The sequence below is a fragment of the Achroia grisella genome, unplaced genomic scaffold (assembly GCF_030625045.1).
Source record: "Achroia grisella isolate CSIRO2021 unplaced genomic scaffold, CSIRO_AGI_Agris_v1 utg719, whole genome shotgun sequence".
In the NCBI taxonomy this organism is placed as follows: domain Eukaryota; kingdom Metazoa; phylum Arthropoda; class Insecta; order Lepidoptera; family Pyralidae; genus Achroia; species Achroia grisella.
The window spans coordinates 1415370-1430298 of record NW_026713002.1 but is presented as its reverse complement, the minus strand read 5'-3'; the positions used below and the strand labels follow the sequence as shown (position 1 = coordinate 1430298).

The 14929-nt window shown below is 41.9% G+C and overlaps 1 protein-coding gene across 1 annotated transcript; it reads right to left on the bottom strand.

Annotated features, from left to right (window-relative positions):
- Window positions 1-1178: 1178 nt before the first annotated feature.
- On the bottom strand, window positions 1179-10165 carry LOC131850239 (uncharacterized). Its single transcript, XM_059200408.1, has 2 exons — window positions 10158-10165; window positions 1179-7083 (listed from the first exon to the last, which is right to left on the bottom strand). Exons 1-2 carry the CDS (start codon window positions 10163-10165, stop codon window positions 1179-1181), a joined length of 5913 nt encoding a protein of 1970 aa, XP_059056391.1.
- Between the last annotated feature and the right edge of the window lie 4764 nt (window positions 10166-14929).

Here is a 14929-nt window from a genome sequence, read left to right as displayed (position 1 = left end):
TGACACGATGCGATGACACGATGCGTGAAGAGGATTGTGATGACTATACTTAACGACGGCGATGATGGACGGGCAGTGAATGAGAAAACGGTTCTTGTGGTTCAGAATGCAGAGGCGAGGAGAATTTCTTCAGTGGTTGATTCCTTTTCAGGTCGATTTCGCTATCCGAAGATCAATGTCGCTATTCAGAGGTTGAATTCGCTATGATTTGTAGCGCTTTTGGACGCTACTTATATACGATTTTTGGCTACTAGCCAGCGGACCCTTGGCCGCCCTATTCTCCTCACCCCTTTATATAATTTTTATTATATTTTATCAATCTTACATTTTGTGTTTACAATTTGTGCATCAAACGTCAATACCATCTTTAATTTACATTTTTATTATGATGTGTGCGCTGCGCGACGTGCGGTTTAGGAATAATTCGCGATTTCGCGGATTGCGCCTTTTATATGACCTCGCTCCCCTTCCCCCTCATATATATATAGCGCGGGAGAGCGAGGTCGCGCGTCAGTCGAACGAATGCTGCCGCGCAACGCACATTACAATTATTATTACATATCTATAAATGAAATGATACTATAAAAAGATCCCTATGTATTTTGGGATCTATTTTTTATACTATATTCTATTCTGTTTCTATTTGCCGACCTATTTATTTTTAGGGGATTGAAACCACAACCATTATAATCATTTATTTGTCAAGCATTTTTGTAAATAATAACATAAAGAACTTAAATTTCTATAAACTTATCCCTATCAAATCTATTAATCTTAAGGTGTTACTATGTAACAATTGTACTATTTATAAATTTGCTATATCTAATCGAACTTATTTCTACAAACTATGACTATATATAATCTTTAAGCGGTGGTCCGGAACACAGTTTGTCTATTACGCAAAGGCGGTTATTATTGAAATTTGCCGTACAGTCGCCCGCCGCAGCTTGCACGTGTCACGTACTAGGTAACGATTGTGTTACGCACATAGGTGCGAGCGGGACGGATAGCGCGAAAAGACCACCTCTACTCGCTCCTTTATTTATTAATTTAAACTTTACAATACAATTATATTTAATTCTATCTAGTAGGGAATTGAAACTACTACAATTATAAATTTTATTAAGCTAACAATAATCAAATATGTACAATAGTCGCGAACATATCTCCCGCCGCAGCTAAGCTGTATTTAATTCGAGTTCGCGTTGCTCGATTGGCAGGATTACTAATTTCTTCGTAGGTCGCCGAAGTATCCCCTTGTTAGTGCGCACGTCGACCGCCCGTATTTCACCATCCGGTCCCGGATACGTAGCCACCACCACGCCGCGCGGCCAGGAGTTCCGAGGCAAGTTGCCGTCTGCCACCAGCACCAAGTCTTCTAACTTGATGACTCCGTGTGTAGCTCGGGGCTCCCGCCGGTGTTGTAGCTGGGGTAAATATTCGGTTACCCAGCGCCTCCAGAAGCAGTCAGCGAGCCACTGACTGGCGCGCCACTCCTTCCTGCCCGCCGTATCGCCCTCAGCGAAAGCTCCCGGCAGTGGTACGCGGGACGGACCTCCTAATAGGAAGTGGTTGGGGGTGAGTGCGTCCTCGTCGTCTGCTGATGTCGACACGTGGGTGAGAGGTCGACTGTTGAGCGTGTGTTCTACTTCCACCAGCAGGGTGAGAAGGACTTCTTCTTTCGGGGCTCGTTCATGCAGCGTTGCGGCCAGCGCGGTTTTCACGCTGCGCACTAGTCGTTCCCAGGCGCCGCCCATGAAGGGAGCGCTCGGTGGTATGTAGCGCCAGCGTATAAAGCGCACCGACGACTCTTCTTCCATGGCTTCAGCGGCTGCTTTCTTCATCTCGAGGTCGGCACCCTTGAGGTTGGTGCCTTGGTCCGACCACAGCTCCGTGGGGCACCCGCGGCGGCTTATAAAGCGCCGCAGAGCCATTACTGCGGAGTCGGTGCTGAGGCTGCCGGCGATCTCCAGGTGCACAGCCCTCGTGGTGAGACATGTGAACAGCACGCCGTACCGCTTCTGATGCGTGCGACCCACCGTCACTGTCATCGGCCCGAAGTAGTCTAGGCCGGTGAAGGTGAACGGCCGCTGATGATGTGCCAGCCTGCTGCGTGGGTGGTTGCCCGTTGATGGTTGTGCTGGTGCTGCTTTCCTGATGCGGCACGTTTGGCATCTCTTCAATTCACTACGAACGGCATGTCGTAGGCGCAACACCCACATGTGTTGACGCACCTCGTTCGCAGTAGTTTCGAAGCCTCCGTGATGAAGTTTTCTGTGCACCCATGCTATGTACAGGCGTACCCATACATGTTGACCGTCGACTATGGGTGGTTCCCGTTGCTCCGCGGACAGATTGGCGGCAGCCGACACCCTTGAGCGGAGTCGCAGCACATTGTCTTCGTCGATGAAAACGGACAACTGTATAAGTCGACTACTCGACGACAGTTGTTTATTGCGTCGCAACGCCGCTATATCGATGCTGAATGCCTCTTCTTGTATTGAGCGGATCCATAGTCGACGGGCGCGTTCTAAGTAGTGTGTATCTATGGGTATATAACACACAGGCGCACGTACGTTTTTTCTTTTCGACGGTTCTGGTTTTCTTATCTTGTTGCTTCGCCACGTGGGATCGTCTTCATGTTTTTTGTTTCTCTTGTGGGTAGCGACGGCGCAGTGTTGCTTGAGTGGTCGCAATTTATTTATAAATTGCAATACGCGGGCCGTACTGCGGACGATCTTCATCCAGTCGGAGAATCGCGCGGGATCGGGCAACGCTCGAGATAATCGTGTTGCATCTTGTATTGTGTGGGCGCGCTCTTCGCTTGTATTTTCCGTATGGTGGGAATCGCCTTCATGAGGCCACTCTTCTTCTGGTCGATATAGAAACTGCGGCCCCCGGAACCATCTGTGTGTTGAAGTGAAATGGTGTGGTACGTCGCGTGTGGCATCATCCGCGACGTTGTCGGCCGTCGGCACCCATCTCCACTCGTTCGTTTTCGTATCTTCCATAATTTCAGCGACTCGGTGAGCGACGAAGGGCTTGAATGCACGCGGCCCGGTGCGTAACCAAGACAGTACGGTACGCGAATCCGACCAGTAGACACGACGGGCAGGTTTCAGATCGTGTTCTTCGACAGCCGTGCGTGACAGGCGGCTCCCTAGTACGGCCGCTTGCAGCTCCAGACGTGGTATAGTGGTGACCTTGTTCAAAGGGGCCACTCTTCCCTTGGCTGCGATGAGTGACACACGCACCTCGCCGGTCACGCATACGGCCCGCCAGTATACGACACAGGCGTATGCATCTGAGCTCGCGTCGACGAATGTGTGAAGCTCCGTCGTATGTGCCGTCGCCACACCGGGGTAACACCGTGGTATTACCAAGTGGGGTAACTGCTGTGCGTGCGATATCCAGCTCCGCCACGCTGCTGCTTCCCGTTCTTGCAGTTCGGTGTCCCAGCCGATACCCGTGCGCCACGTTTCTTGTAATATCTTCTTGGCTTGTATTGTGACGGGTGTGGCCAGGCCCAATGGGTCGAACAGCGACATAACGGCGCGGAGGGCTTCTCTCTTCGTTGGAGTGCGTTCGCCTCGTATGATATGTAACGGAAGTTTGTTCCCGTTGAAGTTGAACCCGAGACTGTCTTCCTCAGGCCGCCACACCATTCCCAGTATCTTCTCAGCGTCGAGTTGCACCATGTTCTCTTCATTTCTATGTGAGAACTCTTCTCGTACATGGCGCGAGTTCGATGCCCAGCGCTGAAGATAGTAGTTCGCCCGGCTGTGGATGTAGGCGACCTCGCTTGAGACTCGTACGGCTTGCTCTTCAGTGTCGAAGCTAGCGAGGTAGTCGTCAACATAGTGATTGACAACCACCGCTGCAGCCGCCTCCGGGAACTCTTCTTTATGTAGTTCGGCGTTCTTGTTCTTCACGTATATCGCCATGCATGGCGACGAAGTGGCCCCGAAGATGACGCTCTTCATCCTATATTCGACAGCTGGACCCTGGCGTCGATCTCCTCTCCATAGAAACCGTTGCATGTCTCGGTCTTCTTCTCGTATTGTGACACGCATGAACATATCCTTGATGTCCGCTGTGACCGCCACACGGCGCTGTCGGAACCTCATGAGGACCCCAGGTAGTGATTGGAGTAGGTCGGGTCCCGACAGCAGCATGTCGTTGAGACTAATGCCCCTTGTCTTGGCGGCGGCGTCGTGCACGATGCGCAGCTTGTCCGGTTTCTGTGGGTTGATGACAGCGAAGTGTGGCAGGTACCATACTCGTTCAGTCTTCACCGGTGGGGCGATTTCTGCATATCCCCTTTCTAACAGCGTGGTAATTTGCTGTTTATATCTGTTCTTCATGTCTTCATTCTTGTCGAGTTTTTTCTCAATTAACTCGAGGCGTCGCATTGCTGAGTCGTAGTTAGCCGGCGGCGTTGCGTTGTCGCGTTTCCATAGCAACGCGGTCTCGTAGCCTCCCGCCGGTAACGGGCGAGTTTTTTCTTGCAATATTTTCAGCGCGCGTTGTTCCTCTTCATTGTATGAGCGCTTCGGTGTGACGCCCAGTGATTCGAGAGCGAAGTGTTCTTTCATTAATCGCTCTATGGATTCTTCATTTTCTTGCCCGTCGACTAAGTGACTGATTCTGTGCACTTGCTGTCTCGCTCTCGCCGCTCCCGTGCCGTGCAACACCCAACCCAGGTCGGTGAGTGATGCGACCGGTTGTGTCTTATTGCCTCTTCTGACTTCATGTGCGAGCAGCAAATGCCAGTTGTCTTGACCCAGCAGAACCGTCGGTTGACCTTCTTCATATGTCAGCTGATCTATTATATCGTACAAGTGTGGACAGTCTTCTATTGCGCTGCGTGATACTGTTTGTGGAGATAACAGTAGTTTCTTCATGGTTCGCGCAGACACGGCATGATCTTCCGATCTTCGTCCCCGTATTGTGAAGTGGACAAGCTTCGATTCATCGGCGTTTATACGTGTCCCGGCCACGGCCTCTATGTAGAAGGGTGCGGGAGGGCCAGTGGCGCCGATTTGCTTCGCTGTTGCTTCTTCGATGATGGTGCACGTTGCGCCGTCGTCCAGGAGTGCGTATGTATCGCACGTTCCTTTGGGACCGATCACTTGTATCGGCACTATCTTGAGGAATGCGATCTTCTTATCTTCTCTCGCAGACGCGACGACTGCGGCTGCTTTATCATCGGAGGGCTCGCTGTCCTTCTTCTCTATAGTGTCGACGTGCAGGAGTGGGTGATGTAGGTGTGTACACCCACCAACGTTGCATCTCTTCGTCTTGCAGTTGTGACGAAATCTTTTTATCCTCAGGCAACGGAAACATAGCCTGTGTTTTTTTGCTATCTCCCATCTTGCTTGTGGCTCGGCGTTCTTCACAGTGATGCAATCGGGTGGTGCGTGTCCCTCCCTGTTGCACGTCGGACACGGCGGTGAAGTCGGTTTCTCCTGCGTGATGTATGTTTTCACGCTTCTCTTCGTTGCTGGCTCCCGCCGGTCTTCATTTACTATTATTTCGGCGGGTGCGAAGTCACCGCACCTGGCTGCGGTGATTTGCAGGAACTTGAAGAGCGTTATCAGGTCCGGTTGATCATCTGGCTGTTCTGCTACGAAGTCGTAGTATTTGAATCGTAGCGCAGAAGGCATTTTCTCCGTGATGGATCTTGTCACTTCTTCGTTGTACAAATAGTGGTTCTTCTTCAGGGCTTGAATTGTTGCAGTGACATTGGCTATTCTGGACGCGAATAGACAGATGTCCTTGGGGTTGTCTGACAGCCGCGGCAGCGCACGAAGTTTATTCATCTCGGCCATCACGAGTGCTCCTGGACGGCCGAACCTCGTAGCAAGTAATTGTATTACTTCTGCTGCAGACGTATCCCCAACGAAAAGACAGTGTGCAGCCTCTTTGGCCGCACCCTTTAAACACCGACGTAATCTACCCAAGTTTTCTTGCTCGGTCAGCTGCCCCGCAGACTCTTCGTAGGCCATCTTCCAGGGCAGCCATTCGCTTGACGCGCCGTTGAAGGGTGGTAGTTCTGTGACTCGCGGCACTGTGGAGGGCTGAATTGCGCGAGCTGCCATAGTCATTGCAGTCGCCAATTCCTTATAGTCGATGCCCCCCTTCAGTGAATCCTCTTCTTTCTTCGTTGGCATCATTGGTGCTATGGAGTCTTCCCTCGGACCGTTGTGGCTTGCATGGTCCCGTCGGAATGCGTCGCTGCACGGCTGCGGCTGCGGCGCTTTCGTTCCCTCTCCGGCGGGTATCGATGAGATATTAATCCCCTGATGCAAGTCGGCGGTCGTCCTCTCTGTGTGCGGCTCCATCGTGAGTGCCAATGTGCTCGTCCGGCGAATCCAGTCCGTAGTCCTCTCTCTTCTTAATGTGGCGGCGTCCTCTTCATTTTCGTCCTCCTCTTCGTCGTCCGTGTCTGCTTCCAATGCTGCGACGCGTGCGGCGGCCAGTTCTACCTCCTTGCGTAGCAATTCTTCTCTGGCTTTAGCCAATTCTTTCTTCTTTTTTGAAGCTGTGGTGCGCGGCGCCCTTGGAATTGTTGTGGTAGTCTCCGCGGAAGTCTCCGTGGTAGCAGTAGGTTCCGAGGACGTGTACGTCGTGGTGGTCGACGTAGTGGCGGCAGCAGGCGACGTAGTGGCGGCGACGGTCGGCGTAGCGGCGACAGGCGACGTGACGGCGGCGGTGTTTTCTTCGTTTGATTGAGCTTCCATGGCTGTTCTTTGGCTTCTTGTTGTTGGCATCTGTGATCTTGATCTCTGTGCAGTCTTGCTTTCTTCCTCCAACAATCCGGCTTCTCGAAGGACCAGATGGTCTTGCTTTCTTCTTCCAACAATCCGGCTTCTCGAAGGACCAGATGGTCTTGCTTTCTTCTTCCAACAATCCGGCTTCTCGAAGGACCAGATGGTCTTGCTTTCTTCTTCCAACAATCCGGCTTCTCGAAGGACCAGATGGTCTTGCTTTCTTCTTCCAACAATCCGGCTTCTCGAAGGACCAGATGGTCTTGCTTTCTTCTTCCAACAATCCGGCTCGAAGGACCAGATGTACGGGTATCTATTCCCCGTACTTGTTTGTAAGGTTGCGGGTGCAGGTGGAAACAAGAAAGACAAGTGTAATTATCCTCTCGAGCAGAGTTCGGTGGTCTGTACTAGCGATGGAAGCGGAATGAATTGTGCCGCGTTCGGCACCTATATTTATACTCCGCCCGCTCGCACCGTGTCACGTACTAGGTAACGATTGTGTTACGCACATAGGTGCGAGCGGGACGGATAGCGCGAAAAGACCACCTCTACTCGCTCCTTTATTTATTAATTTAAACTTTACAATACAATTATATTTAATTCTATCTAGTAGGGAATTGAAACTACTACAATTATAAATTTTATTAAGCTAACAATAATCAAATATGTACAATAGTCGCGAACAATTATATTTTATCAATCTTACATTTTGTGTTTACAATTTGTGCATCAAACGACAATACCATCTTTAATTTACATTTCTATTATGATGTGTGCGCTGCGCGACGTGCGGTTTAGGAATAATTCGCGATTTCGCGGATCGCGCCTTTTATATGACCTCGCTCCCCTTCCCCCTCATATATATATAGCGCGGGAGAGCGAGGTCGCGCGTCAGTCGAACGAATGCTGCCGCGCAACGCACATTACAATTATTATTACATATCTACAAATGAAATGATACTATAAAAAGATCCCTATGTATTTTGGGATCTATTTTTTATACTATATTCTATTCTGTTTCTATTTGCCGACCTATTTATTTTTTTAGGGATTGAAACCACAACCATTATAATCATTTATTTGTCAAGCATTTTTGTAAATAATAACATAAAGAACTTAAATTTCTATAAACTTATCCCTATCAAATCTATTAATCTTAAGGTGTTACTATGTAACAATTGTACTATTTATAAATTTGCTATATCTAATCGAACTTATTTCTACAAACTATGACTATATATAATCTTTAAGCGGTGGTCCGGAACAATTTGTATTCATGAGTATTATTGTTTGTATCGGTTTGGGCGTTTTCTATGTATGTATTTACGAAAAGAAAAGAATGTAAGTATCTATGTATTTGTATCAGTTGTCTAGTACCCATAACACAAGCTATAGCTAGTTTAACTTGGATCTAGAAGGAACTGTGTGAATTGTAAAAAAAATACATAAAATATCTACGGCTTGGCAGCGGAGCGATTTTCACTAATGTACTGTGGTAAGCTATGCTTGTAATTCAGTGTATGACTTTCATTGCAATCGGCTTACAAATAAAGAAGTTAGTGAGTTCAAAGTCACGGCATTATCTAGTAGTTAAGTAAAGTCTGTACGTACTGCCTATAAATTTACTACAACGTTAAGTATAATCATTAGATTAATATGTGAAACAAAAACTTTGTTCCCTTTTGTAAGAAAATTACGCGGACGGAGGAATATGAAATTTCGCACACTTAGATATACTTTATATGAAGGAGTGCATAATGTTAATATTTTTAAATTATGCATATAACATACATTAAGTTCAGTTATAAATCAACTTTGCTATTTGGCGGTTTGCATACAAAATTCTTAAAAATGCATATAATTCAGAACAATCATGTATTGTTTGATTAATTGTAAGCACAGTTTTTTAATAGGTATAAATGTTGTAGTTACCTACAATTATGGTTGCACTTAGTAGGTATATTAAACATGGTATATATGTACCTAATGTCTTGGTGTAACCCTTGTTGGTGACTTAATAAATTTAAAAATTAAAAGAAAAAAAAACAATATTTATTTCAAAGAGCAACACGTAATTTCGTGCTCGTTCTTCTTGTGATGACTCTGCGTTCTGAAGAATGGTAGAATAAAAAAAAATTACTATACAAAATGTTTGTATAAAGTTTATTTGAACTAACATTATTTATATTTTATTGAATCAATAAAAATATTACACAAAATTCCATGTATTTGACACAAATGGATATGTACTTTTATATATTGTTAAAGTCTGTGGTCAAATTGAGAATTTATTAATATTTTTTTTCTTTAATATTGTTTGTCTATAGTCTTACTGAATGTCAAACATGAACATAATAAATTCACTAATTAAATTATTTATGGTCGAATTTCGAGCAAGTCCGCGATCACGAAGTGATCATCGAAGCGATCACTAGTAGTAAGAAGTAGGTATAGACACCTAATATTCCCAAATAGATAATTGTACAATATCAATGGAAATATAAATTATAAAGTATACAAAGATTATATTTTCCGTTATCTCGAATGAATAAAAAATGAGACAAACGTAAGCCCTTCTCGTTCGCGCAAGTAGCGCAGGTGTAGGTATAATATAACCGTTCAAAAATTTTCCATTGCGGCCGCACTGTACGGAAAAAAACTAAAAAGGTCGACGTACAAAAACTATGATGACGCAACTGTTTCGATTCGAAAGTGTATTTTTTACTCGTTCCGTATTTCAGGGCCGTACCTTTTTGTTTGATTAGACGCTTTAACGTAACTTCACTCAAATGGTCATTTGATATTGGCGTACCTACTATAAACTCAGTCTTGCTGTTCCTAAATATCGTTCAGAAAAAGTCAATGGGTCCTTTATGGGACTGGTATAAAAATTTACAATAAAATACCAAAGATTATATTGGAATTACCCTTAAATAAATTTAAATAATATTTACTGAGCATAGCCTATTACTCACTAAACGATTACTTGAATAACGAGTGTCCATGGCAATAGTTGTTCATGCACGGGATTTTCATTTAAATTTAGACACCTATATAAATAAACATTGTAAATAAAGCAAAAAAAAAGAAATTCAATTGGGTTTCTTGTCAGTTTATCTCATTTGAATCTAGATACTGAACTGGACGGTAGGGAAGAAATATATCTAATATAAAAAATTGTACATGTCCTACACGAATAAATGATTTTTTAATTTGAAGTAGGTACGTGTATATTCTCAGATTTTTTAAAACTAAACTATAAGCGGTGGCATTTTACTTTTTACACATAGTAAACTTTCTGGTGACTTTTTCTTAAATGTTGTGAACAGTTTTACCACAGGTAGACTGTAAAAACTCGTCTGCGTATACCTCATACATCAATCTCACCTATACATTTTAGTCGCCTAGCGGCTTTCCTCGTAAGCTGTTATTAGGTTGTAGGATGCAATGAAGCACTGAAATTACAGGTAAGAGTCTAACATGATATATTTATTCTCTGCAATGTTACTGGCAACTTGTCCACCATTCTTTTCATAAAGTTTGTATTTTTGATTTCTATTTTTATGTCACCTTTTGACTACAGTTACTTCTTCGCTGTGAGCCCTTTTGGGAAATATACACATTCATTACAATTATTAAAGATTTTTATTAATAACTAGCTGTACCGTCGACTTCGTCCGCGTGGAATTTAAATAAAGGCAGCCTAAGTTACTCCTTATTACATCAGCTACCTGTCAAAAAAAGTCCCGACAAAATCGGTTCAACCATTTCAGAGATTAGTCGGAACAAACAGACAGACAAAAAATATTTTGGTGTATGTACGGTATTTATATTCATATGCGAGTAGTAAAAAACTGTTATATTACAAACAGACACTCCAATTTTATTTATATGTATAGATATTCGGGTTCCCGCTACAGTCACAACTGTTTTATCACGGCTAGACTGTAAAAAGTCGTCTGCGTGAATACATATAAATATTTTAGTCGCCTAGCGCTTTGTAAGCTGTCATTTGATTGTTGGGTGTAAGTAAACAGTGAAATTACAGGATAAGAGGCATTTTAGGCGTCTTGACGGGTGTTAGGTATATGATAACGTGATGTCTGTACTGCTGTTCATGTATATAGGCGACGCTCACCGCTTATCATCAGCTGGAATGACAAACAGGCTATCTGTCATTCCAATTACATATATAAAAAAACTAAAATGTAAGCTATGGATGTTGGATGGATTGAATAAAACTGTTTCAAATTACTTTTTCAATTTGATTACAACTCCCTAGGCCTTTTTCTTAAATACTCACCATCTTCTTCCTACCTACTACTACCTACTCGCCTAAATTATATTAAGTGCCTGTTCTAGGGACATTGGACTGATTTTGGTCGTTTTATTTTAAGATTTTCTATTTTATTTTAAGTTTACTAATCATTTTTCTATATATTTACTTCTATATACTTAATAAAACTTAATTTTGCACTAATATTTTTTTAACTATGTACGGAAATGTAATACTTACTATGTTTTTGTCTTTAGCGACAATTTTCTTTTATTGGGGGATTTGGGCTATGATCAGGTACTAAAACATGTCACAGTTCGACCAGAATTGTGCTCGCAAAAGTTTGCTACCTAGACCCGTCAAGGACAAGAATTGAAGGATATTCTTAGGAGCGATGGTTTTTATCTCGTCAGGATAGAGTGTATACTTTCCAAAGGAGATATTTCATTCACGATTGGGCTACAACCACATCGGATGTGTAGTTGCGTTTCCTTCTGTTTGTCATGTCACATACTTGTACTTATATAAAATCCCATTATTATTCTATTAACGGCCTCAGTGGTCTAGCGGTTTAGCACGCCGCTTTACTACCGATGGTTGCGTGATCGATTCTCTGTACTAAAAAATGTGATACAAATAAAAATACACACGCTACCCTTTTGGTCTTTATTGCACAATAAAAAGTGTACGAAAGGCGAGCTTAATGCCATAATATTAAAACCTTTATGTAAAAGTTCTTTATTCTTTATTCAAATAACGTACAAATATTACAAAATTTATTATACATTGGACCCCGTACTAGGCGAACCTGTATGTAGCACTGGGAGGAGTTGTAGGGTAGTGATGGCGAAAAACTGTGGCAATAATTCTATGTATATAACTAGCTATCCTCGCGAACGTTACAAGAATAGAGGTTGATTATAGAAGGGTGAAAATTTAAGGTTGTATGTATTTTTTAATGCCACATTATAAAAACTAAATGTTAGGTGTGGACAACCATTACCACTTAGGTGAATGAAAAACAGATAGCCGATTCTCAGACCTACTGATTATGCATATGAAATTTCATACAAATCAGTTAAGAAGTGTCGAAGGAGTATGGTAACTAACATTATGACACGATAATTTTATACATAAGATATAAATAACTAAACAATAACTATGTACATAGATATATAATTAAGTTCATTTACAGTAACAAACGTTACAAAGTAAGCTGATAGATTGTCTGTTTATGTTTCATTCCAGCACAAACCATTCTGTATTCAGTAAGTAGAATTAAAATTAATTCATCATTTAAAACGTACTCACCATTTATTTTATTGTCACATTTCAAAATTTATACACGTGCCCACGTGTGGGGAAAACCTATGATTGGCCTGTCAAAATTGGCGAGGTTTTTGTTAATTCATAAATCATAGTTTATGAATTTTATATGTATGTTTGACTAGTCACTCGCTCCGGCTTTACTCGGGTGCTCATAAATATCTGAGTATGAGAATTTGTTTATGTTAACATACATATAGCTCGTGTTATTCCGGAACGTTCCTTCTAAAAAGCTTTGAAAGAATGGAGGGGTAGTGGTTGGCTGGACCTGGAAGTAGCAACAAGTAACATTACTAGCAATCAGGCCTCCATGCCAAGGAGGCAGGAGGAACCCTCCTGCCTCCTGGAATCAAACCATTGTGATTAATTCCTCGTATATATTAACCGATCTTTATTAGGTACATTGATTGTGAAATAAAAAGTATAATTGAGAAATCACGAATAAAATATATTTACTGCTGTATATCCACTGAATATTTCCTTCAGACCTGACCTGGAATGAACCTATCATTCTATGGTCCGCCATTAGTACCCCGCCAGCGAATACCGTTAGCGCAGGCGGGTGCACCATTCCATTATCATACAATAAAAAAATAAACAAAAAAAAAACAATGAAAGAACTCACAAATCGATTCAGTGGTTTCGGAGTTTCTTTTCCTCATAACATAATTTGCACTCTCACTTTATAATATCAGTACCTATAGATTAAATATTGTACATTTTTATTGCACTAAATCTAATTCGTGACTAGATTTAGAGATGGGGGAAGGGAAATATTATTAATGTAGCCTAATAACGTAGCAATGTACCATTTCTGGTAGACCTCAACGCGGTACCTCATAGAAACCATCTTAATAAGTTCCTGAATTTATCACGATGTGCTAACTGTTCTAACCTAACCTTATCTTATCGGGGGAAAGGGGATTGTTAGTAATGTGGATTGATAACCCCATTGCTAACAATGTACCATGTCAGGTCGACCTCCACGCGGTTCCCCCTGGAAACCATCGTGTTAAATTACTGGTGAATTTGTCACGATGGGCTAACTGATCTGACCTCATGCTCATCTTATCATCCTCCACTGGTGCCCCGCCAGCGTAAACCATTAGCGCTGGCGGGTGCACCATTCCATTGTCATCCACAAAAAAAAACCTTATCTTATCATCCTCCACTGATGCCCCGACAGCGTATACCGTTAGCGCAGGAAGGTCCACCATTCTATTATTATCTATTAATACATGTGGCAACGGTAGTGAATGTCTATAGTGTAGTAGAGTATAAATAAATAACTTACCAACCCTTAGCCATATATTTCAGTACTAGCTGATCCCGCGTTACATTTCAATAAAAAATATAGCCCATGTATTATTCTGATGCATAAGCTATATTACTGTAAAGTTTCACCAAAATCCGTTTAGTAGTTTCTGCATGAGTAAGTAACACAAACATCCATACTTACAAACTTTGGCGTTTATAATATTAATATTTGATACAGCAATAGAAAAACAATACATAGAATATATTATGTTAAAAATTGTAAAAAAAAACCTAGTTCAAAATATGTAAAATATAAAACGAGACCTGTCGCCAACGATCTATAAAAAAACTAATTTCAGAGAATAGCACATTTAAACAAACTTACAAATTCTTCAATATTATTTATTAATACATTATTCAATAGGTCAAAATACGTGGTTTTTTATTTTTTAAAAAGTAGCTTCTGTTAAATCTTTAAATTAATAATATAGATCAGAAATATCTATCCAAAAAGAACTCTGAAACTCAAAAGATCGCATAAATATATTTTATTGTTCATAGAGATACGAAATATCGCTTGTTTTGCATAAGTTTATGTATGCATAGTAGGAATTTGGAAAATTACATGAAATGCAGTGGTTGTCAAATATTGTAATCTTAAAAATATTACAAACGCGAAAGTTTGTGAGTATGGACGTTTGTTACTCTTTCACGCATTAAATACTGAACAGATTTTGATGAAACTTTACAATAATATAGCTTATACATCAGAATAACACATTGCCTATAAATTTCACACGGGCGAAGTCACGGTCACAGCTAGTTAATAATAATGAGTAATATTGTACTCATAACACAAGCTCTGCTTAATGTGGGACTTAATGAGGTGTGAAGTTTCCAGGGCACTCATTATTTATATATATGTATGTGAAAATGTATAAGTTTGTCTGTTTACCTGTTACCTCTTCACAACTAAACCGCTGAACGGATCTTAATGAAATTTGACGTGAAGTTGAAGTTGTTGGCAGTCAGGCCATCATTCCTTTTATAAATTTTTATGTAATTTTATATATTGTTTTATATATATATACCTCTTCTTTATGTCATTTTACACTTTATTATGAACCCGTTTGAGACGAATACACATATAATTATTTATTGTTTTTAACCGACATTAAAAAAGGAGGAGGAGGTTCTAGAAACATTCGTATTTTTTAACGTTTCTTTTTTCATAACTCCATCTTTTGTAAACTATTTGAATAAAAACTTTTTTTTTAATTCATAGAGTATACTTTCAAAT